The sequence below is a fragment of the Salvelinus sp. IW2-2015 genome, linkage group LG17 (genome assembly GCF_002910315.2).
Source record: "Salvelinus sp. IW2-2015 linkage group LG17, ASM291031v2, whole genome shotgun sequence".
Classification (NCBI taxonomy): Eukaryota; Metazoa; Chordata; class Actinopteri; order Salmoniformes; family Salmonidae; genus Salvelinus; species Salvelinus sp. IW2-2015.
The window spans coordinates 37,176,789-37,201,514 of record NC_036857.1 but is presented as its reverse complement, the minus strand read 5'-3'; the positions used below and the strand labels follow the sequence as shown (position 1 = coordinate 37,201,514).

The 24,726-nt window shown below is 42.9% G+C and overlaps 1 protein-coding gene across 1 annotated transcript in view; it reads right to left on the bottom strand.

Moving 5' to 3' along the window:
* Nucleotides 1-23,929, bottom strand: part of LOC111977130 (rhomboid-related protein 1) — a 53,238-nt gene extending 29,309 nt beyond the window's left edge. The window contains exons 1-4 of the mRNA XM_024006448.2: nt 23,774-23,929; nt 10,502-10,726; nt 8,716-8,864; nt 8,126-8,238 (exon numbers count right to left, since the gene is read on the bottom strand). Of these exons, the coding sequence (XP_023862216.1) occupies nt 8,126-8,238; nt 8,716-8,864; nt 10,502-10,726; nt 23,774-23,839 (553 nt within the window). The 5' untranslated portion in view covers nt 23,840-23,929. The remainder of the gene's footprint in view (nt 1-8,125; nt 8,239-8,715; nt 8,865-10,501; nt 10,727-23,773) is intronic.
* Nucleotides 23,930-24,726: the final 797 nt, after the last annotated feature.

The following is a 24,726-nucleotide window of genomic DNA, read 5'->3' as shown; positions in this document are numbered from 1 at the left end:
ATTCCACTGTTGATAAAGTCCCAAAATGTTTTGGATGTCAGCAATCAAGTTTCCAAGATACAGAACTAGTGAAACCAATGCTAAAATATTGTTTTGGAGTGGCATTTTCCTTTCAAGCTTACACAGCCGAGATCTGTAAAGACATGTGCTTCTGTTCCTTTATCAAATAGATTTGTGTTTGAGTGGTGTCTGCAGTAATTACACAACAAGAGTCAGACACATCAAGACAAGGGCATCGAGGAACTCTGCTGATGTTGAGAGGTAGAAGGGAGGGGAGGGTGGTAGAGGGTGGCGGGGGGGGACATAACTGGAGGCTAGCCATCTGTCACATGGGCTTTTGTCTACCCTATCCTCTATTTGACACGCTCATAACTCGAAAGGTCATTACTCGAATGGGCGCCCATTTTCTAGTCCCATTTGAACTATAATGGTCCTGTCAGTCTGGGGAAGTTTGTTCGAAATATGATGGTACACCTGGGATAGAGATGAACGCTTCCTCTCCCCGACGGCACGGAGACATACGGGATATATCCTCATTCTACTATCTGTGGCTTTTCTTCTACAATCTACAATCAGTCCACATCCAATCTGCCACCACTATCCATTTCTCTGGCTTGGTGTAGAGAATGAGTACAGAGGAAAATATTAAACCTTAGAATGACCTCAATGGAAAGAGGAGACTAAGGCCTTTTAATCATCATCCCCAGTTCACAAGGCCCCCAACGGGATAAAAACACTAATTCCCATAGAAATCAAAGATATTCAACACTCCCGCCTGTATATCCAGTCAAAACAAACCACCAGATTCCCTATACGCCAGACAGGCAACATTTCGGGTCAATACACAACACGAAAGCCCAGTCTAAACACACAGCTGAGTTCCATAGAATCAAAAACAGTAATATCAACATCAGGGCCCTGAGAGCAGCGCTTAATCACACAGGCATATAAAACTCATACATTTTGCACTGTGCTAAAACACCCAGGTCCAAAGACACTTTGCCCTTGGCCTCCTCGGAGATTGAGTCAGTTTATTCTATCACGGGCAGTGTTCTGCTCCGCCCAAATTTGCCAGGCAGGGAAAAACCTGATAACATGTATGTTTTCCCGGGAACACAGGGGCCTCCAAGAAAAATCTATAGTCTACCGCAGTCACATTCTCAGAGCTGCTGAGAGGAGAGACCATTCAACACAGCACCAGGCATCAGAGGCCAGATATAATCACATCTGACGCCTGGGTGTGCACGTGGATGTGTGTGTGTGCGTGTGTGTGTTTAGCGCAAATGAGAGTAAGTGTGGTGCATATTATAGTGTGTGTGTGTGTACTGTTTGTGTCTGTGTGTGTGTGAATGCATACCAGTGGTTACTGCTATGTGTCCGAATAGACTCTGGTCACGACCAATCTCGTCCTCAGCCACAACAGCTTTTCAGCAAACAGACACAAAAGACACTTGGGAGAAAATGATTCACTGTTTTTTTTTAAACGAACAAATGAAATACATTCCTGTGCTCTAGAAAGCAAACAGAATGCACCTGGACTAGACTGGACAGGATAACCCACAGAAATAGAATATACAGTGCATTCAGAAAGTATTCAGACCCCTTCCCTTTTTCCACCTTTTGTTACGTTACAGCCTTATTCTAAAATTGATTAAATTATTTGTTTCCCTCATTAATCTACACACAATACACCATAATTACAAAGCGAAAACAGGTTTTTAGAAATGTTTGCTAATTTATAAAATTTAAAACAAATACCTTATTTACATAAGTATTCAGACACTTTGCTATGAGACTCGAAATTGAGCTAAGGTGCATCCTGTTTCCATTGATCATCCTTGAGATGTTACTACAACTTGATTGGAGCCCACTTGTGGTACATTCAATTGATTGGTCATGATTTGGAAAAGCACACACCTGTCTATATAAAGGTCCCACAGTTGACAGTGCTAAAACCAAGCCATGGGGTCAAGTAATTGCCAATAGAGCTCAGAGACAGGATTGTGTCAAGACACAGATCTGGGGAAGGATACCAAAACATTTCTGCAGCAATGCGGTCCCAACGAACACAGTGGCCTCCATCATTCTTAAATGGAAGACGTTTGGAACCGCAAAGACTATTCCTAGAGCTGGCTGCCCGGTCAAACTGAGCAATTGGGTGAGAAGGGCCTTGGTCAGGGAGTCGACCAAGAACCTGATGGTTTGAGTTTGAGTTTATTTTATTTTTACAGGGACAGTGCACATTAATCAACGTTTCAGTAAAAGTGCCGGTTTTAGCCAGCCGGCTAATTTTCAACCGCAGTCCCTGGGCAAGTTATTAAAAACAATTACAATATAGACAATCATTGAGCAGTGAGCACACGCAGAGCAACATAGGACAAGCAAGACATAGCATACAGACAGAGCAACATAGGACAAGCAAGACGTAGCATACAGACAGAGCAACATAGGACAAGCAAGACGTAGCATACAGACAGAGCAAGACAAAATTCATAAAAGCAACAAAGTGTTTCCACACCTCACAAGCTACAGACAACAGACAACATGGAAAGTGGCAATACACAGCTAGGGATTATGTTCACAAATCTGATTGACCTTTAGACATGTCTTCATGCATTTTGTGAAAGTGTGATATGTGGTGCAGTTATGTGTGTCTGATGGCAGTGTATTCCAGACATAGGAAGCTCTCACAGAGAAAGCGGATTTACTAAAGGTGCTTTTCCTTACAGTCACCTCTCATGGCAGACCTTGTGGATCTGCTGCCATATTTTGGGGTTTTCTGTTTAACAAAAATACTGAGTGGAGGGGGAGCCAGGCCATTTAGGATCTTGACTACAAGACATGCGTCAGTGTATTGCACAAGATTTTCCAAACTCAGGAGCTCATGCTTTCTGAGGATGTAACAGTGATGATGGCTATTGGGCTTCCTATCAAGCACTTTGAGAGCCTGTTTGTAGACAGACTGAATAGGTTTTAATGTTGTACAGCAAGCTTGGGCCCAACTAGTCAAGCAGTATGTTAAGGGATGGTCACTCTGACAGAGCTCTGTGGAGATGTGAGAACCTTCCAGAAGGACAACCATCTCTGTAGAACTCCATCAATCATGCCTTTATGTTAGAGTGGCCAGACGGAAGCCACTCCTCAGTAAAAAGGCACATGACAGCCCGCTTGGAGTTTGCCAAAAGGTACCTAAAGGACTCTCAGACCATAAGAAACAAGATTCTCTGGTCTGATGAAACCAAGGTTGAACTCTTTGGCCTGAATGCCAAGCGTTACGTCTTGAGGAAACCTGGCACCATCCCTACGGTGAAGCATGCTGGTGGCAACATCATGCTGTGAGGATGTTTTTCAGCAGCAGTGACTGGGAGATTAGTCAGGATCGAGGGAAAGATGAAAGGAGCAAAGTACAGAGAGATCATTGATGAAAACCTGCTCCAGAGCGAGCGCTCAGGACCTCAGACTGGAGTGAAGGATCGCCTTCCAACAGAACAACGACCCTAAGCACACAGCCAAGACAACACAGGAGTGGCTTCGGGACAAGTCTCAATGTCCTTGAGTGTCCCAGCCAGAGCTCCCCATCCAACCTGACAGAGCTTGAGAGGATCTGCAGGTGTACCAAGCTTGTACCATCATACCCAAGAAGACTCGAGGCTGTAATCGCTGCCAAAGGTGCTTCAACAAAGTACTAAGTAAAGGGTCTGAATACGTGATATGTTTTTTGTTTTTATTAATTTGCAAAAATTTCGAAAAACCTCTTTTTGCTTTGTCAGTACGGGGTATTGTGTGTAGATTGATGAGGGGGAAAAAAGGCTGGGAGAGGAAATGAGCCTGGATGGTGCCACATCGTGTGGTGAGGTTGACGGTGAGGAAGGCTCCATGGAGGAGGGCTGGGGGATTACCATAATCACACCGGCACCAATGAGCCAGCTGCACCGCGCCAAGGTCACCCTGCCTGCCTCCTCAATGCACACTCGCACTACCCCACTGCCAAGAGACTACATCAGAGGGGCTTGCAGCCAAAGAACCGCACACAAGGCAGGGTCTTTATGCAACACCAGGATCTATACACAATACAGGGCTCCATGGCTAATATTAAAGGGTTACATGCACTCAAGCAGAACTCAGTTCATACAGGCTATACTGCTAATGTACTGTGTAGTGTTAGTGACAACTGAGCCCACACAATACCATTCATGCATTCAAAGAACCAAAAGAACAAGAAGTATAATGAAGCAAGTGACTCAACTGGCTGAAGCAAAGCCAAATTGACACAGTACATAAGCTAGAAGAGTGGCTGATGTTTCCTCCATCTCTCGATCTATCTATCTTCTCTCTTCCTCCCTCAGGGCCACAGTGAATAATAAATATCCTTCCACCAGGAGTCAGAGCCTGAGTTAGGGTCAGGGTGTTAGAGTCACCTTTCCCTGGCACCTGGGGTGATTTATCTAGCCTTGTGTTCTCTGCACCCTCTTCTGTCCTCCTCTAACCCCCCCCCCCCCTCTTCTACTTTCCTCTGCTCTCATTCTCCCTTTCCCTATAGGCTGGCTCAAAGTTGTTCTACATTGCACAGCAGGAAGGGAAAATAACTGTCAACTTGTCTGATCGGAGCCCTCTACTCCATCACGGCCATACCAAGTATTCACAATGACACTCATGCAAATCAACCTCCTGGGAAAAGAGGGCAGAGGACTCTAACATTTTATTCTGATAAAATAATATATAAAATAGAAAGGATAACTAATCCATCTCACATAATGGTGCATCAATTTCCCATGTCTTAAAATTCCCATTAGAGAAATGCAATGTGGACTCCTTAATACAGATTTATTGGGTCTCCGCGACCTGATGAAACTGAGACAAATGTAAAAAGACTTGCCTACCTACAGCATTCCCTTGACTTGTATGGGCAGTGAAACACTCACACCTCCTGGGCTTCCAAAACAAGTGAACATTTTTTATCAAAAAAATACAAGGCAAGGCGAATATATTATAGCCATTTCACCAAAACCGAGGAACAGAGCAAACAAAAAATCGATTTAGCCCGGTCTCAGGTTTTAATCATTCTTACAGGCTTTATTTTTTATCACATTGACAACTTGATGACCAACTGAATGCTCCTGAATCGATCCCATTAAGAGAGAACTCAATGATGGACTGACACCATTATTAGAATTGAGAATMAGCATCAGCGCAAAGCCATCCATATTTCTTATTCTTGTTTGAATGTATTGATATGGGAGCAACAGTATGGATTTTTTCACATATCTTCACAGGTTTTTGGGGGGTTTACAGCGGGATACAGTAGCAGTACACAATGACTGAAACTGGCTAGGGTCCCTATAAGCCTACAGGATCAACTGCTTTTCAGTCAACACCCACGCACTAATGCAAGTATAAGCATATTTACTCTTGAAAATACTAGGCCATGTACAGTAACCGACGATTACATTAATTAAATCATGAACACTGAAAATCAGCACCACGCAGAGTAGCTAGGATTCCTCATCCTCCACATTATGTCACGAAGAACTGATGGTATAGTTACTCAAAGAAGAAACCAGAAAAGAACTACGATGCATAGGTCGGAGATGTTTACTGTGTATAATCTAATCCCTTTAACTCTTGTACCGCCCTGTAACACACAGGCACGCACACACACCACCTGCTGAAGGTCTCCCTGAGGATGTAATCTCGGAGCACAACTAAACCCGGTGAGCTCTACCGTTTCACAAGGACAAACAAATCCTGACATGATTGAACAGAACATGGATATAAACATGAGACAGACAAAGGCTACAAAATGTAAAGAGAAAAAAAAAGTTATCCCAAGTCATCTGTGTCCCTGGGCAATTTTTATTAGCCCGGTACAACCATCCAGAAGTCTTGCGAGATTACATTCTGTTTTGCTAGCACAACGGTAAGTCTAGCGCAGCGGTAATCAGTCTGGTAATACAAGGCTTACGTCATCCACAAACAAACAGACCGGAGATTTCTGGGAAACCCTACACGGTTGTTCTCCCCGAGCCATGCAGTAACTTTACAAAGACAGACATCGGACATACCCCCCCACACACACTTGGATTAAACCATATAAAGCACAGTAGAACATTTATTGTTACGATTGCTCACAGTATGTTAATGTAAGTTGCTACTCGGCCTTAACTCAAACAGACAATTAATTCCAACAGCATAAAGCTATAAACCTTGCTATATGGCGTTTGGCATTAAATGAGCCACACTAAAACTCCGGTGGAAGAGTCAAGACAGAAGTCAGCACCAATTGCTCACTTACTTGTCCCCCTTACTTGTTTGATGTCTGCCTGTTCTTTTCATGTAAAACGTTAGCTGAAGGCAGGAGGGCTCAGGGATCCAGGTCTTTATTACTCTCACACTGTGCCTAGAGCCAGGGCGTTTGGCCCCATTGACCTCTCACCTGGACGTGAATCCTCGGTCTCTCATAACTCCCGTTATTACGTGTGCCTCATCATTAGCCGCCCTAAAACCCTGCCTGAACCCGTGAGTTTGACCCCCGGCTGAGCCTGTAGACCCCAAACTGCCCTGGCGCTGATCTACCTGCTTTAAAACAGACCTTCCACTGCTTTTCCTCCTACTTCAGTTTCGGCTGCACTTAGGCTAACACCCGAGAGAGGAGGCCTAAAATCCTCTGTTTCACTGGCTCACTTTTTTCTCTCTTTTTCCGCCTTTCTCCGATTATTTTTTAAATGTACTTTATTTCACCTTTATTTAATCAGGTAGGCTAGTTGAAAACAAGTTCTCATGTATAACTGCGACCTGGCCAAGGTCTGTCATCATCACAAAAATAAATAAAAGCATGAGCATGTACTGTGTGTGTGTGGACTGTGTGTGTGTACTGTGTGTGTGTTTGTGTGTGCATGCCTGCACGTGTGTGTACATTTCAGGGAGCACGAGGAGTTGAACAACATTTACGCTAGGAGGGAAATAAGGGTAGTGAAAGAATCAATGTTTTTAGTAGACAATAGATAAACAGTACAAAATGAATGAATATCGCTCAATTGGAATTAGGCTTCAGCTTCTGATACAAGTACAAGTCAAGAGAGAAAGTGACTTACAACGTCAGAAAACAAAATCATGCAGAGTGGAGATAAAAGAGATACAGTACTAGGAAACAAGGGTTTTACGCGTCAGAAGGCCAGCATCCCGGAGTCGCCTCTTCACTGTTGACGTTGAGACTGGTGTTTGCTGGTGTTTGCGGGTACTATTTAATGAAGCTGCCAGTTGAGGACTTGTGAGGCGTCTTTCTCAAACTAGACACGCTAATGTACTTGTCCTCTTGCTCAGTTGTGCACCGGGGCCTCCCACTCCTCTTTCTATTCTGGTTAGAGCCAGTTTGCGCTGTTCTGTGAAGGGAGTAGTACACAGCGTTGAACGAGATCTTCAGTTTCTTGGCAATTTCTCGCATGGAATAGCCTTCATTTCTCAGAACAAGAATAGACTGACGAGTTTCAGCACAAAGTTCTTTGATTCTGGACATTTTGAGCCTGTAATCGAACCCACAAATGCTAATGCTCCAGATACTCAACTAGTCTAAAGAAGGCCAGTTTTATTTCTTGTTTAATAAGAAAAACAGTTTTCAACTGTGCTAACAATTGCAAAAGGGTTTTCTAATGATCATTTAGCCTTTTAAAATGATAAACTTGGATTAGCTAACACAACGTGCCATTGGACACAGGAGTGATGGTTGCTGACAATGGACCTCTGTATGCCTATGTAGATATTCCATATGAAATCAGTCATTTCCAGCTACAATAGTCATTTTCAACATTAACCATGTCTACACTGTATTTCTGATCAATTTGATGTTATTTTAAATGGACACATTTTTTTGCTTTTCTTTCAAAAACAAGGACATTTCTAAGAGACCCGAAACTTTTGAGCGGTAGTGTACATTTTATGGCCATCTTACCAGCCATGTGGAACAGACTAACACACCAAGGAACTAAAATATTAATACACCAACACATTCATATACTAAAACACCAAAGTACCAAGATACAGTACTATCAGCACTAAAATACAGGGTTACTAACACAATAAACAACGATACTATCACATCAGCCAACGTTGCTAACACACTGACACTCACCTGCCACAACACCGGCCATGTACAGCAGACTGATGCGTAGGATGCCGTGGACCATCTCCAAGGGAACGCCGATCATCAGCTGGAGCAGAGCGTTGAACCCCAGCTGTTCCAACCTGAGAGACACAGTGAACAGGAGGATGATTCCGGTCTCAATAACAGATTCATTATGCATATAGTTTTAATCAGCTCCTTTAGTCTAGACACTTCATCAATGTTAACTACAGTAGTCATCTATCACCATCAATCCTATCTAATGCATTATCGGTCAATGCCTTCCAGTATCAATTAATGTTGCTTCACACTGCGTGCGTGTGTGTGTGTGTGTGTGTGNGCTCTTGGTTGGCGTCCTGCGGCTAGTGCTGCGTGTCGGTGAGCGAGTACTGTCACGTGTGCTCCCTCTCCGGCCTCTATGTCACCAGGCTGCTCGTTATGGCGCACACCCTGTCTCTTATACACATCTAGATGTGTATAAGAGACAGGTGTGTGTGTGTGTGTGTGTGTGTGTGTGTGTGTGTGCGTGCGCGTGTGTGTGCGTGCGTGCCTTGCATAGGTGCACGTGTGTGTGTGAATCAGGTGGGGTGGTCTCTTACCCAACGTGCATGAACATGTAGCTGAAGAAGCGCCAGACCTGGTGGCGGTGTCTGGGGTGGTACACCAGGGGGCTCTTCATGAAGTCTGGCTGGTACGTCTGCAGCACCCACTTATTCAGCATGATGCCATAACACATGAACACGATGATCTGACGGGAGAGACGACACACGCTGGTTCACACCCACGTCTCTTCATTCAGACACTCATTGATATCATGTAATACAGATTTCTGTTATGAGAGCCAAGAAATGGCAGTGCCAAAACAAATAGTGATTTTGCTAATAAATCCCATGAATGTTGTCTTTTTTCGAACGCCGTATGCCTTGCGTCGGTTGAAGACTTCAATTGGCACCAACAAGTGATGCACATACAGAGAGACACAGAGCTGGACCGATTCCATTTGCTCCTTTCATAAATCATCATCTCCATGAATTTTAATGAAAGGAAATAGTCATTATCATAGCCTCATTGTCATTACAGACCATTCACCGCCATTGTGAAGCATTTAGATATAAACGCAGTGTTGGTCCCATGTTTCATGAGCTGAAGTAAAAGATTCCAGAAATTTTGTGCACAAATTTTAGATCCCTGTCAGTGAGAATTTCTCCCTTGCCAAGATTTTTGATTTGTTTGTTGTTGTTGAATTGAACCTTTATTTAACTAGGCAAGTTAGTTAGGAACAAAATCTTATTTACAATGACGGCCTACCCTTTCCAAACCTGGACGACGCTGGGCCAGTTGTGCGCCACCCTATGGGACTCCCAATCACCGCCGGATGTGATACAGCCTGCGCCACTCGGGATCCCTAATCATCCACCTGACAGGTGTGGCAATAACCGCCTCCAACGTTGTTTTAGAGAATTTGTTAGTACGTCCAATGACGTTTGAGGCGGCTTATGGTAGAAAAATGATCATACAATTCTCTGGCAACAGCTCTGGTGGATATTCCTGCAGTCAGCATGCAAATTGCACGCTCCCTAAAAACTTGAGACATCTGGGGTATTGTGTTGTGACAAAACTGCACATTTTAGAGTGGCCTTTTATTGTCCCCAGCACAAGGTGCACCTGTGTAATGATCATGTTGTTTAATCAGCTTCTTGATACGCCACACCTGTCAAGTGGATGGATTATCTTGGCAAAGGAGAAATGCACACTAACAGGGATGTAAACAAATTTGCGCACAAAATAAGAGAAATAAGCTTTTTCTGCATTTGGAAAATCTTTTATTTCAGCTCATGAAACATGGGCCCAGGACTTTACATGTTGCATTTATATTTCTGTTGAGTATATTTCAATTGACTGATTTCCTAATATGAACTGTAACTCAGTAAAATATTTTAAATTGTTACATGCATTTATATTTTAGTTCAGTGTAAGAGCACTTTATTCTCTTTCTTCAGAATGGCAGTGAGTTAGAACAGAAAGTGCTGTTGCTTCGCTGAGGAGCAGCAGGTTTTATAGCATTGCCTGTTCAAGCCAAGGCCTCCGGGGCTAAAGCTGTCTAGTGGTTATTTTCTTTCCTCTCACTAAATTGTTCCAATAATGTCAATGACTTGGCCAGAGACTAGTTCACTGGCTTGGTTTCCCAGTTCTACATTCAATCATGAAATTCAATCATGAAAGCCAATACAGTGTTGCCTTCGAGGACAGGCATCGATTGCACCTCCTTAACCATTGTTTCCCAAATAGTTGGTCAGTGCCCACATATGACAAAGCTAAAGACTTTTTATGCCATAAACATTGTTCTGCTTATTTGAAGGGTCTTCTTTCTCTCTTCCCTCTCACCTGGACAATGGTAATGATAGCCATGAATATGGGCGGGGGACAAAGGCGGTTCTGGTGGAAGTACCAGCGCCGGTCTGTCTCGCAGGGCAGGATCTCATAGGCCACGTAGCGCACAAAGCGCTTGTACACACCCAGGCCCGTCTCATCCAATAGGATCTCTCGCTGCAGCGTACGGCGGCCATTGGCGATGGCCCGTCGGAAACTGCTGGAGCGCTTGCTGCTCATCTGAAGAGAAGGGCGGGAGATGGATGACATATAGAAAAAGAAAGGAGAAAGAGAGAACGAGAACGAGAACAAAGTTAGTATTCCTTTGACTGACAGAGTGAAGAAATATATCATTTGATAGATGAACTGGCATGCTAAATGCCTGCAACTGCTTTTAGAAGTTGACTTTTCAACTGCACTCGACTTCAAACAAAGGGAGGGGGCATGCGGTGGGGAGACCGGTGACAGCCTTCTGTTATCATTGAGACTCCGGGTTTGCTTAGTGAGCAGGAACGGCACAGCTGGGGCTAGCATGACTAGGATGAATATGTATGAACTTTCCAATTTGTAAGTCGCTCTGGATAAGAGCGTCTGCTAAATGACTTAAATGTAAATGTAAATGACTTGGTACATGGAATCCCTGATGTCTGCTGCTTTAGTAGGACATCTTGATGAAACACCCTGGTGCAACCACACCTGACAAGGATAAGGGACAGGTTGTATAATGAATCTGGAAGAAAATGAACTTCCTCATATGATGACAATGAATCTGAACGGTCCTACAAGGGGAAGGAGATAAGAACGACACATCTCAGTGTATATGGATCTGTGTACGCCTATGCCATAGAGAGAATGATGCTTAAATCCAAGATGATACATAGACAATATGTCAAGCCACATTCGTACTGTATCTATCTATACTTCAACAGTCGYCAGAGTCCCCACAGACCCCACCAAGGAGGCAGCTAAAGCAAACCAACCATATTTCTGTCACGTCCTGACCATAGAGAGTCCTTATTTTCTATGGTAGAGTAGGTCAGGGCGTGACTGGGGGGTTAGTCTAGTTTATTATTTCTATGTGGGGTTCTAGGTTTGTTTTTCTATGTTGGTGATTGTGTATGATTCCCAGTTAGAGGCAGCTGGTAATTGTTGTCTCTAATTGGGGATCATATTTAGGTAGCCTTTTTCCACCTGTGTTTATGGGATATTGCACGTAGCATCTCTGTAGCATCGGTTCGTTGTTAGTTTATTGTTTATTTGTTTTTGTCTTTGCTAAGTTTCACTTTCTAAATAATAATGTGGAACTCAACATCCGCTGCGCCTTGGTCCGACATTTATTCTAACGAACGTGACAATTTCATTAGGTGCTGTTGTGTGCAGGCTCATTACATCCGGACACTGTGGGGAGCATAATAATGAAAGTAATCGGGTGCAATATCTACATGGTGCTAATGAAAGAAACAAAACAAGGAGACAAATAAATATATAAACAAAGAAATCACAATACAAATGAGTCCTAGTCGTCTGAGGCTATTAACAGTTTTTTTTTTAATAACAGAAATATATAGTTAGTCTGTAGAGCGGTAGTGGATCGTGGTGAAGTATAGTCGAGCGGGATGCCGTGAGACACATATTAGGTAATTATGATGCCAGGGTTGAACAATGAACGAGTGAGGGCCTGTGGCACACCGATAAGCAGCGTGAAGATGAGAGGGGCTGGCCGGCCCTCCCGTGGCTGCACTACTGCATATTTTAGCATTGAGATCAGGCCCAGGAAATGCAATTATACTGTACATGCTTTAGGAGGGAGAGGAAAGCACATTAGGAAGGGAGGAAAGCACATTAGGAAGGAAGGAAAGGAAAATGAGATGCCCTCGTGGATCTACTAGCTCCGGGGAAGCACAACTGCGGAAGTGAATGGTTTCCACCTGTCTTTACCAATGACTTTAAGAGACTGAATAGGAGAAAAGGAGGTTGGGGGATGTATACACAAATAAAATAAAAATTATTCTCTGTGGGCTTTCTTCTCTAAACGATGCCTGTGTTTCCAGTGTTTTAACAACGTTTTTTTTTGTCCGAAAACACCTACTACCTTTCCTCTTAGCGATGCGTTTCTTCTCCCTCTCTGAGATTTGTGCTCCTGAACGTTCCCGGGAGACGTTTCCAATTAGACACACGTCATTCTGCCTTGCCTTCTCCTCTGACATGTGGGACTGCCGCTTCTAAAGTGAGCATTAAGTGGCCTTTGAAGTTTGGGATATGAGACAGGGAGGCAGACAATAAGGCGTGTTAGCACGAGAGCTGACGACTTGACTGGTGAGCCCTGACAAACATAGCAGGAGCATTCTAGCAGGGTGTGCTAGTATCACATCCCTTTGCATCACTACTTCGTACTCAGGGGAACCTCAGACTCTGGCATCAACAAGGTCCGCAGCTAAAATTCCCCTGACAAGAAGCAAGATGATGTCTGCCAGGGACAATAATTGATATTAAAGGCTAAGGATGGAGCTGAAGATAGAATTCCCTTTAAGAGAGACCGGAAAGGACCTAATTGACGTCGGGTGTGTGTGTGTGCGTCCGTTTGTGTGTATTCCGAACAGCAGGATGCTCACAATCCCCTCCTTGCGAACAGTGTGGGTTTACAGTACATACTGGTCTCAGCTCAGCTCCAGCCTCTGTTCTTCATGATGACTTAATTAGTTCTGGTGTTTTCTCAATAGTGTACAGTCATGGCCAAAAGTTGAGAATGACACAAATATTAATTTTCACAAAGTCTGCTGCCTCAGCTTGAATGATGGCAATTTGCATATACTCCAGAATGTTATGAAGAGTGATCAGATGAATTGCAATTAATTGCCAAGTCCCTCTTTGCCATGCAAATGAACTGAATCCCCAAAAACATTTCCACTGCATTTCAGCCCTGCCACAAAAGGACCAGCTGACATCATGTCAGTGATTCTCTCATTAACACAGGTGAGAGTGTTGACAAGGACAAGGCTGGAGATCACTCTGTCATTATGATTGACTTCGAATAATAGACTGGAAGCTTCAAAAGGAGGGTGTTTGGAATCATTGTTCTTCCTCTGTCAACCATGGTTACCTGCAAGGAAACACGTGCCGTCATCATTGCTTTGCACAAAAGGGCTTCACAGGCAAGGATATTGCTGCCAGTAAGATTGCACCTAAATCAACCATTTATCGGATCATCAAGAACTTCAAGGAGAGTGGTTCAATTGTTGTGAAGAAGGCTTCAGGGCGCCCAAGAAAGTCCAGCAAGCGCCAGGACCGTCTCCTAAAGTTCATTCAGCTGAAGGATCGGGGCAACACCAGTACAGAGCTTGCTCAGGAATGGCAGCAGGCAGGTGTGAGTGCATCTGCACGCACAGTGAGGCGAAGACTTTTGGAGGATGGCCTGGTGTCAAGAAGGGCATCAAAGAAACCACTTCTCTCCAGGAAAAACATCAGGGACAGACTGATATTCCGCAAAAAGGTACAGGGATTGGACTGCTGAGGACTGGGGTACAGTCATTTTCTCTGATGAATCCCCTTTCCGATTGTTTGGGGCATCTGGAAAAAAGCTTGTCCGGAGAAGACAAGGTGAGCGCTACCATCAGTCCTGTGTCATGCCAACAGTAAAGCATCCTGAGACCATTCATGTGTGGGGTTGCTTCTCAGCCAAGGGAGTGGGCTCACTCACAATTTTGCCTAAGAACACAGCCATGAATAAAGAATGGTACCAAAACATCCTCCGAGAACAACTTCTCCCAACCATCCAGGAACAGTTTGGTGACAAACAATGCCTTTTCCAGCATGATGGAGCACCTTGCCATAAGGCAAAAGTGATAACTAAGTGGCTCGGGGAATAAAACATAGATATTTTGGATCCATGGCCAGGAAACTCCCCAGACCTTAATCCCATTGAGAACTTGTGGTCAATCCTCAAGAGGCGGGTGGACAAACAAAACCCCACAAATTCTGATCAACTCCAAGCATTGATTATGCAAGAATGGGCTGCCATCAGTCAGGATGTGGCCCAGAAGTTAATTGACAGCATGCCAGGGCAGATTGCAGAGGTCTTGAAAAAGAAGGGTCAACACTGCAAATATTGACTCTGCATCAACTTCATGTAATTGTCAATAAAAGCCTTTGACACTTATGAAATGCTTCTAATTATACTTCTGACAAAAATATCTAAAGACACTGAAGCAGCAAACTTTGTGGAAATTAATATTTGTGTCATTCTGAAAACTTTTTGCCACGACTGTACTTATCGAATATAGTTTGAATATATAATAACACAAAGATGATATTTGTTCCATAGTTTTCCTTTTATAGATGTATATTAGGAGGTATTGAGTTTGGTATCAAGTCATTCTAAATTATTCAGATGTGCCATTCCACTACATTTCCAAAATTGGTCCTGATGCTTTCCAAACAAAGTTTGCTAAATTTAGCTAATCTCATTTATTTAATTAATAGCTGATTGGGAGAGCATCAGCCCTCGCTCTCTTACACACAGAGCCCTCCAGGTGTAGAGTCAGAGAGTCCTGCTGCTAAACGATAGCTAGCTCAATTAATAAATCATTCAATTAATGTTACTAAATGATTTACCAAATCAAATCACATTTTATTTGTCACATAGATTAGGATAGAAAACACTCCAAAGTTTCCAAAACGGTCAAAATATTGTCTGTGAGTATAACAAAACTGTTTTTGCAGGCGAAAACCTGAGGAAATCTAACCCGGAAGTGTTCTTTAAAAAAAATCTGTGTTTCATTTCCCGTCTTTCTTCCATTTAAAGGAAGAGGGAGAGAGGGGTAGCGAGAGGGGTAGCTCTCCATTTTCTTTCTCTCTTTTATTGAATAGGTTACGGTCCGGTTGAAATATTATCGATTATGTATGCTAAAAACAACCTGAGGATTGATTATAAAAAACATTTGACATGTTTCTACAAACATTACGGATACTTTTTGGAATTTTGGTCGAACGGAACGAGGCTGTAGTTTTCTGAACATAACGCGCAACCCAAATGGCGTTTTTTTGTTATAAAAGTAATATTTATTGAACAAAAAGAACATTTATTGTGTAACTGGGAGTCTCGTGAGTGCAAACATCCGAAGATTATCAAAGGTAAGCGATTCATTTTCTTGCTTTTCTCACTTTCGTGACTATGCTAATTTGGGGCTAGCTGTTCTAGCATTGATTGATACACTCACAAAAGCTTAGATTGCTTTAGCTGTAAAGCCTATTTTCAAAATCTGACATGATAGGTGGATTAACAACAAGCTAAGCTGTGTTTTGGTATATTTCACTTGTGATTGCATGATTATAAATATTTTTTGTAATATTTTGCGCCCTGCAATTCAGCGGTTGTTTAGGAAAATGATCCCGCTAAAGGGATCCGTAGCGCAGAGAGGTTAAGAAAAGATTTACTAAATAAACGTAAGTAAAAAAATAAAATTGAATCAAAAAGTAATACAAGAAAATCACATAACAATAACGAGGCTATATACAGGGGGTACTGGTACAGAGTCAGTGCGCGGGGGTACAGGTTAGTCGAGGTAATATGTAAAGTGACTATGCACATAGATAATAAATAGCGAGTAGCAGCAGTGTAAAGACAAAGGCGGGGGTGTCCCAAAAAATTGTCAGGAGGGGACTAAGCACGAACCTTGAGGGGCCCCAGTGTTGAGGATCAGCGTGGCAGATGTGTTGTTGCCTACCCTTACCACCTGGGGCCAGCGAGTCTGGAAGTCCAGGATCCAGTTGCAGAGGGAGGTATTTAGTCCCAGGGACCTTAGCTTAGTGATGAGCTTTATGAGCACTATGGTGTTGAACGCTGAGCTGTAGTCAATTAACAGCATTCTCACATAGGTGTTCCTTTTGACCAGGTGGGAAAGGGCAGTGTGGAGTGCGATTGAGATTGCGTCATCTGTGGATCGGTTGGGGCAGTATGCGAATTGTAGGGGGTCTAGGGTTTCTGGCATGAAGGTGTTGATGTGAGCCATGACCAGCATGACACTTGCCAGTTGGTCCGCGCATGCTTTGAGTACACGTCCTGGTAATCCATCTGGCCCCGCTGTTTTGTGAATGTTGACCTGTTTAAAGGTCTTGCTCAGCTGGTGCTCTCATGCATGCTTCAGTGTTGCCTGCCTCGAAGCGAGCATAAAAAGCATTTAGCTCATCTGGTAGGCTTGCATCACTGGGCAGCTCGCGGCTGGGTTTCCCTTCGTAGTCCGTAATAGTTTTCAAGCCCTACCACATACTGTGAAGAACCAGGTTGGAATCTGAATGCCCCTGAATTACCATATAGTAAATGACTCACCATCACTTAGTTCTGTTAAACAGGATCAGCACGCCATTTACTACACATTTACTGGTAATTTATAATCCATTATTAAGCTATTAAATAAATGCAAACACACAGTGATAAGACAAAATTAAATCACTGTGGATCTCGGCACTGTTTGCGCCCACCCTCATTCTAGCAAAATCCTTTTAAAATGAGAGCCCACCTTTATCTCCCCATAAGCCCATAGCCATAACCCTCCTTCATGGTTTTATCAGCAGGACCTAAACTGGAAAAACCTTCGGTCATGGACACTTAAGCAAAGTGCACCACTCTGGAGCCAGCAATCCAAGTAAAAAAGAAATGGTGCCTGCCTGAGTTTGTTGTGTGTTGCGAGGGTGTGTTTGTATGTGTGGAGCGTGTACGTGTGTGTACGACGAACAGCCGGTATGTGTGTGTGTCAGGGATGATGGGGTGCATCTATCATCTTTTTTTGCCTTTCCCTTCAGTTAGACTCTGCTCTTCCACTCAGAAGACAGATGGACCGTGGGCACTAAACACGGTCAGACGACCCCATTGACACCTCTAAACAATATAATGACCACACTGGAGTCACTAAATATCCCAAAATGGCCTTGCTGGGGACACTCAAACATTCCCCAAGAGAGCTTCAGTCAGGTCACAGGTGGCAAAGGGTTCTCTGGGCTTATGGTGTCAACTTCATCCATCATCAAGTGAAGCAGAAACCCAGAGAATCCCTGGAGCAATATTTCTGTTACACAGGAAACTGAAATATTCTTACTTGACTATTTACTCTAGGTAACTGAAGCATGCCCAGTAAAGTTTTCCTAGCGTTGTATATATTTCTGTGTCATGACTACAACACAAAGCATATTGCCAGATTGTGGCAGAGGTGGGATCCGTATTGCTGTATCTCTCCCATTAAGGAGGAAAAATGACTAAGGCAAGGAGTTTTTCATGATCACAGTCACCTGACAATGATCCTACCTACAGGATGGGAGCTGTTGAATGTTCTCAGAACATCATTTAAACTGCCACCTGAAGGAGAGGAATGACAGATTTATTTAATTTAACAACAATACATGATAGCAACTACCGGCACACTCTGTTAACGAGGTTAAATCAATTGTTACAAAACCCATAACTAGCCTATAGATATTGTTGCACTCGCTTTGTCTAGGGGTCCTAGGCCTAGTTACATGGTCTGTAACCTGAATAAATGTGTGCATTTATGTGAGAACTCTGTATTTGAGGACCGTGTTGGATGCACATGTTCCCAGGGAGACAGCAATCTTACCTTGGTCCAGAGCTCTAGCAGTACTACTATTACCTCGCTCTCATGACTTCTTGTTCAGCCAGTCTAAGCGGATTAGTATTTTGTCAGTGGGTGACGAAATATAAATTTGTACAAAAATACCAAAGGAGGTGCAAGCTTGGAGAGGAAAGCCCATAAAATTGTCAGAGACTCCAGTCACCCAAGTCATAGACTGTTTTCTCTGCTACCGCACAGCAAGCAGTACTGGAGTGCCAAGGCTAGGACCAAAAGGCTCCTACCCCCAAGCCATAAGACTGTTGAACAATTAATCAAAAGGCCACTGGACTATTTACATTGACCCCCCCCTCGCTGTTTATTATCTATGCATAGTCACTTCACCCCTACCTACATGTACAAATCACCTCAACTAACCTGTACCCCCGCACACTGACTCGGTACTGGTACCCCCTGCATATAGCCTCGTTATTGTTGTTATTGTGTTACTTTTTATTTATTTTTTAACTTTAGTTTATTTGGTAAATATTTTCTTAACTCTTCTTGAACTGCACTGTTGGTTAAGGGCTTGTAAGAAAGCATTTCACTGTAAGGTCTACACTTGTTGTAGTTGGAGCATGTGACAAATAAAGTTTGATTTGATTTGAAGCTGGGACACTGACTGACAATCTCCTTAATTGGCAACACCCGATGTGCTTATCAACCAGGCTCAGCACCTGGACAAAGTTGCTGGTGCCCCCTTGGGGAATGGAGTGTGGAAGTGGTAGTGAGCTGTAGTGTGCTGTTCAAACTACAGTACCTAACCTATTCCATAACACAATATGCTCAATTAGCCTACACATGCACACCAGCCGCATGTGGCCTCAATTCACCTTCCACTTATCAGCTATGCTAATCCCTGAAACATGTTTATGCACACAGCCACACACTACTGAACCTGTGGGCTAACAGTTCGCTTCCAAGACATTTACATACATTTATTGAGCCTGAAGACCAATATAGCAAAGGAAAGTTTAACATCCCTGTTCAGCAGACTAACAGAATGAAAGTCACAGCCCCTCAGGCGAAAATAGCCTCAGTGCATTCAGAAAGTATTCAGACCCCTCAACTTTTCCCCAATTTTGTTACATTACATCCTTATTCTAAAAGCCTTATTACATCATCAAGCTACACACAATACCCCATAATGACAGAGCTAAAACAGTTTTTTTGACATTTTAGCAAATGTATTGTCATGACTCTCCTGGTCGAGGATCAAAGGCCTCAGATCAGCTTGGGAAATAGCTGACAACAACCAGACCCTCTTACCCACAGAAGAGGTGAAGGGAGGGTGGGCCGGTTTTGACACTTGGTCGTAAATTAGGCAGGAGGGGAATCTCTCCCTTTGCTCCTCAGTATTGGGAAAGGAATGTATTTTTTACAGAGACATTTTGCCGCCCAAAACTATAACACCCAAAGAGTGAACGTTGGAACAATATGTATAAGATAGGAATGTTAAGAATGGTCCATGGGGATCTAAATAATAATCCTGTCATGTTGCTTTTCAGTTTGTGATGTCATTAAAAACTGTATAATGAAAATACTGTAACTTAGGAAGGAAACACATTCAAGCTTTCAAGTTTCTATCCAATATGATGTTAATATAATATGAAGAACGATGAAACTATTTTTGTTAACATATTAGTGTGATTTTATTTTTCTAATGAGATAATGGTTTTTCATGTCCGTTGCACATTAACTAAGCGACGCCCCCTAATGAGGTCAGAAGAGCTTGTCAGTGTGATGGAACTGCGTTTCCGACCAGAGTGCTTAAAAGGATTCACTAAGAATGAACATATCAGACCAGCAGATGGACAGTGTGAGCTGAATGTTACGAATGGTTGAAACTCTAAGACTCAACACGAGGTGAGAAGATAAGCTCATCTATCAGACCAGAAAAGCGTGAAGCGTTGGCCACATGTTGAAATGGTTAGAAACTCTGAAACTCTCAACATGAGTGAAGATAAAGACTAGACCAGAACATTTGACAGTCTGCAGCTGTGCATGTAAAGTGGTCTAAAACTTGACTATCTACCTGAGAAAGGAAGGAGAAGATCCCATCCCAGACAATCATTTGAGCATCTAAAGAAACATCCACTATAAACCAGAACAACTAAGAAGGACTTTGTGACCTCTGGTGGACAACCAGAGCCTTACACTCATCAAGCCACTTCCATAGAAGGATCGATTGGTTTCAGAGAGACGAAGGACAAAGACATCTACACGTAAATACATTACATTCCTTACCCCAAATGGACGATGGTTCGTGAGCAAAGTATTATTATTACTTTAAGGGTAGATTCCAAATGTACGTTAAGTTTGACTCTCTTTGCCTCTCCCTCTCTTTATCTACCCCTCCCTCTCCATGTGTGTAACAAGCAGTCATATCTTGTCAGTCCACTAGGGACTTTTGTCTAAAGTAATTGTGAATGTGTATTCTGTGTTATTATTTAGTTAGTTAGTAAATAAATGATTAAATCAATTTGCGTAGTACTGAATAATCAGAAAGGCTGGGGTTCTTGTGGATTCAAGAAGTCTGCGGCGTTCTGAATGAGACTGATGAGGTAATGATTAACAGGTGACTGTTATTGATGTAAGAGATATCTACATATCTTCTAGAGTTAATTCGGGAGATGGTAACTTGTTAAACAACTTTTCCCGTGGTGCCCAAAATTCCTAATGAGCTAATTGCTACATGATTAATTGAAATCATCTGGCAATTAAACATAGTTGATTCGATAAATAACAGTCATCACGTTAATGAAAGTCACGTCACGACATTATAAATAAAATATACAGAAATACCTTATTTACAAAAGTATTGGTGGTTTCAAACTTCTTCCATTTAAGAATGATGGAGGCCACTGTGTTCTTGGGGAACTTCAATGCTGCAGACATTTTTTGGTACCTTTCCCCAGATCTGTGCCTCGACACAATCCTGTCTCAGAGCTCATAGCTTGATCTGTTCCTTCGACCTCATAGCTTGGTTTTTGCTCTGACATGCAATGTCAACTGTGGGACTTATATAGACAGGTGTGTGCCTCCAATCAAGTTGTAGAAACATTTCATGGATGATCAATGGAAACAGAATGCACGTGAGCTCAATTTCGAGACTCATTGCAAACGGTCTGAATACTTGTAATACTTGTAAATACGGTATTTCTGTATAATGTTTTTAATACATTTGCTAACATTTCCAAACACCTGTTTTTGCTTTGTAATTATGGGGTATTGTGTGTAGATTGATGAGGATTTAAAAAATCAATTTTAGAATAAGGCAGGGGGTCTGATTACTTTCCGAATGCACTATATGTAGAGTGTACAGTGAATAAACATGTGAAAACACACATAGCACGAAAGAAACACTGTCACACATACACAATACACACTGCTCTATCTCCCTGGGCAGGGGTGTTCTATCTTCCTGGTCAAGTCTTAACTCAGGCTAGATGTTCACTGGATGTGCTACCTTGTCCCGGACCTGCTGTTTAGGACTCTCTCTCTACCGCAACTGCTGTCTCTAACTCTGAATGATCAGCTATGAAAAGCAAACTGACATTTACTCCTGAGGTGCAGTCCTGTTGCACCCTCTACAACCACTGTGATTATTATTATCACGTGACCCTGCTGGTCATCTATGAACGTTTGAACATCGTGGCCATGTTCTGTTATAATCTCCACCCGGCACAGCCAGAAGAGGACTGGCCACCCCTCAGAGCCTGGTTCCTCTCTAGGTTTCTAGGGAGTTTCTAGGGAGTTTTCTAGGGAGTTTTCCCTAGCCACCGTGCTTCTACATCTGCATTGCTTGCTGTTTGGAGTTTTAGGCTGGGTTTCTGTACAGCACTTTGTGACATCGGCTGATGGAAAAAGGGCTTTATGAATATTTTGATTGATTGAAATCAATTTGATTGATGAGATAATATAATGGCAGTGGTGCACTTTCCAACAAAAAATACCATTAAACATTTACATTTTAGTCATTTAGCAGATGCTCTTAACTAGTGCATACATTTTCATACCACTGTCACAGTGGTGTAATACTCGAGAACAGACTGGTCTTGAGTCCGGTCTCGAGACCACATATTGAGTGTCTTGGTCTTGTCTCGGACTCGGATACATTTTGATTCGGTCTTGGGCAACGATAATTCCAAGACCATCATTTCGTCACGAGACCAGCGGAGCAGTAAACTCATAATTACCAACCCCAGTTCAGTCAACACATAAAACCGCTTCGCCAGGCCAAATACACACTTCCTTCATGCTACATTTATAAAGTATGCTTCCTACTTTACTCATAACGTTACTGTCCTTTACTTTTGTTGAAAAATATCCTCAAACCTTGTCGCACTTGTCAGAATTTTCTTGCTCCACTAGTAGGGGAGACTGGGGCAAATTTGAGAACATTTTACATATTTTGTCGTTTTATCTATAATTTGACACCAGTTTTGTTTAGTGATAATTTGTAGAGCTAAATTTCTTTTTTACAAATTTGAATGGCTAAAGAATCTATATGTTCGACTGAAATATTAACACTGAAATACTGTACATTTTGAGCTCTTATTATTGTGGTGATCTGACATAATTACAATCATGGTCTTGACTCAGACTCGATTAGCTCCCGTCTTTGTCTTGGCTCGGTCTCACTTTCGGTGGTCTTGAACACAACACTGCAATGTCCTCCGTCACATTCTGTCAATGATGTCCCTCCTATAAATCTCCCTGGGGTGTATGATCACGTTGAGTAAAAATGGGTTCAATTAAAGGAGGATAATATCTGCAGAAGGGAGTAGTCGGAGGAAAGAGTATCACAGCTTGGATGGAGGGAGAAACAGAAGGAATAGGCGTGAAGATCCATAAAGGGAAGAGTGGATGGTAGAAGGAGGAGAGTAAAATAAAGGATGGGGTTCAAACGTCAGCGAGAGCATCTGCATTGCTGATCACACACGAGACGCGAGGCCTGAGAATTTGAAATGAAAGCTTTCATCACAAACCATGAGCAACACAGAGGGAAAGAAGGAATCGGCTTAGCGAAGTGAAAACGTCAGGGATTGCATTGCGTTTAATTAATCCCGCTGCTTACACCGTATGGTGTGAGGAGGAACGGAAACATGCTCTGGTCTGCGGCTACACAGGGCTGAGAATCACCTCAGCCCCTTTAAAAGGCTTTGAATTCATTCATAATAGGAACACCAGGTCTAAACACAGACAGGTTAAGTAGAGAGGAATGAATAAGAATGATGTCTCGGACCCCCAAGCAGCATCACAAGACTCAGAACACTACTCAGCAGAAGACATTGAGGCAAGGTTTTCTCCTCTGCTCCACCACCAGATAATACAGTACATTACGCTACAAGTGCATGATATCCTCATGCTATGAATTATGAGTTTGAATGTCTGTATGCGTGCGTGTGTGTGTGTGTGTGTGTGTGTGTGTGTGTGTGTGTGTGTGTGTGTGTGTGTGTGTGTGTGTGTGTGTGTGTGTGTGTGTGTTGAGGCGCACTTGTGTGTAATTATCATGAAATAATGTGAGTGTGCAATTCTAACCTTTCTCAAATAATTCTGTAGTGTGTGTGTGTGTTGTGTGTGTACTATGCCTTCTTCTGTATGAATGTGCCTCTGTGTGTGTGTGCGTGCATGCTTCTGTGTGTGTACCCTTTCAGCCACTTACCAGCTCAATGAGCTCCTGGTAGCACACCTGTCCATCCTCGTTGCTCTGCACCAGGGCGAACAGCATGTCCAGTTTGGAAGGGTCCAGCTGCAGCTCATGGTGCTCCACCAAACTGGTGAAGTTCTCCACTGCGATGAAACCGGTGTTGTCTGGGTCCAGCTGGCAAACACAACACAACAAACACTCAGTACAGGCTGACCAGAATAGTGCTGTTGATGATGATAGTAGTGCCTATTAGCAAGAATGGGCTCGATTCCATTCAAATACACTGAATTTGATTTTCATGGAAGATTTTTTTTTAATTATCGTGAATTTAAAAGGGAATTGACCTCATCCCTGAGTATTAGAGTGATTCTCTTTCTTTACCTCCCGTTATACATAATCATAATGCATCTTATGTGCTGTACTTTTTTTTAAAAGCACATCGCACTCAATAAGCAGCAGTGATGTAGAGGAGATACTGTATGGATGAGTCTTCATGAGTGCATCAGTAATCCCCTGGTCACATACATTTCCTAGGTGGCAAAGGTAAAATCAAGTCAAATATTATTTGTCATATGCTTGTGTAAACAGTCTCTCCCAACAGTGAGAGAACATGTTTAAATAATAGAAAGATAATGCGGAATAACACAATAACTTGGCTATATACACAGGGTACCAGTACCATGTCCACATGGATATATAGTCATTTATCGGCGTAGTAACAAACCCCCACCTTGAAACCCATGCGACCCCCCCCAGAAATGATCAGCCCCTCAGCAACCTGCGCCCACTCTATTTTAACACACACACACACACACACACACACACACACACACACACACACACACACACACACACACACACACACACACACACACACACACACACACACACACACACACACACACACACACACACACACACACACACACACACACACACACACACACACACACACACACACACACACA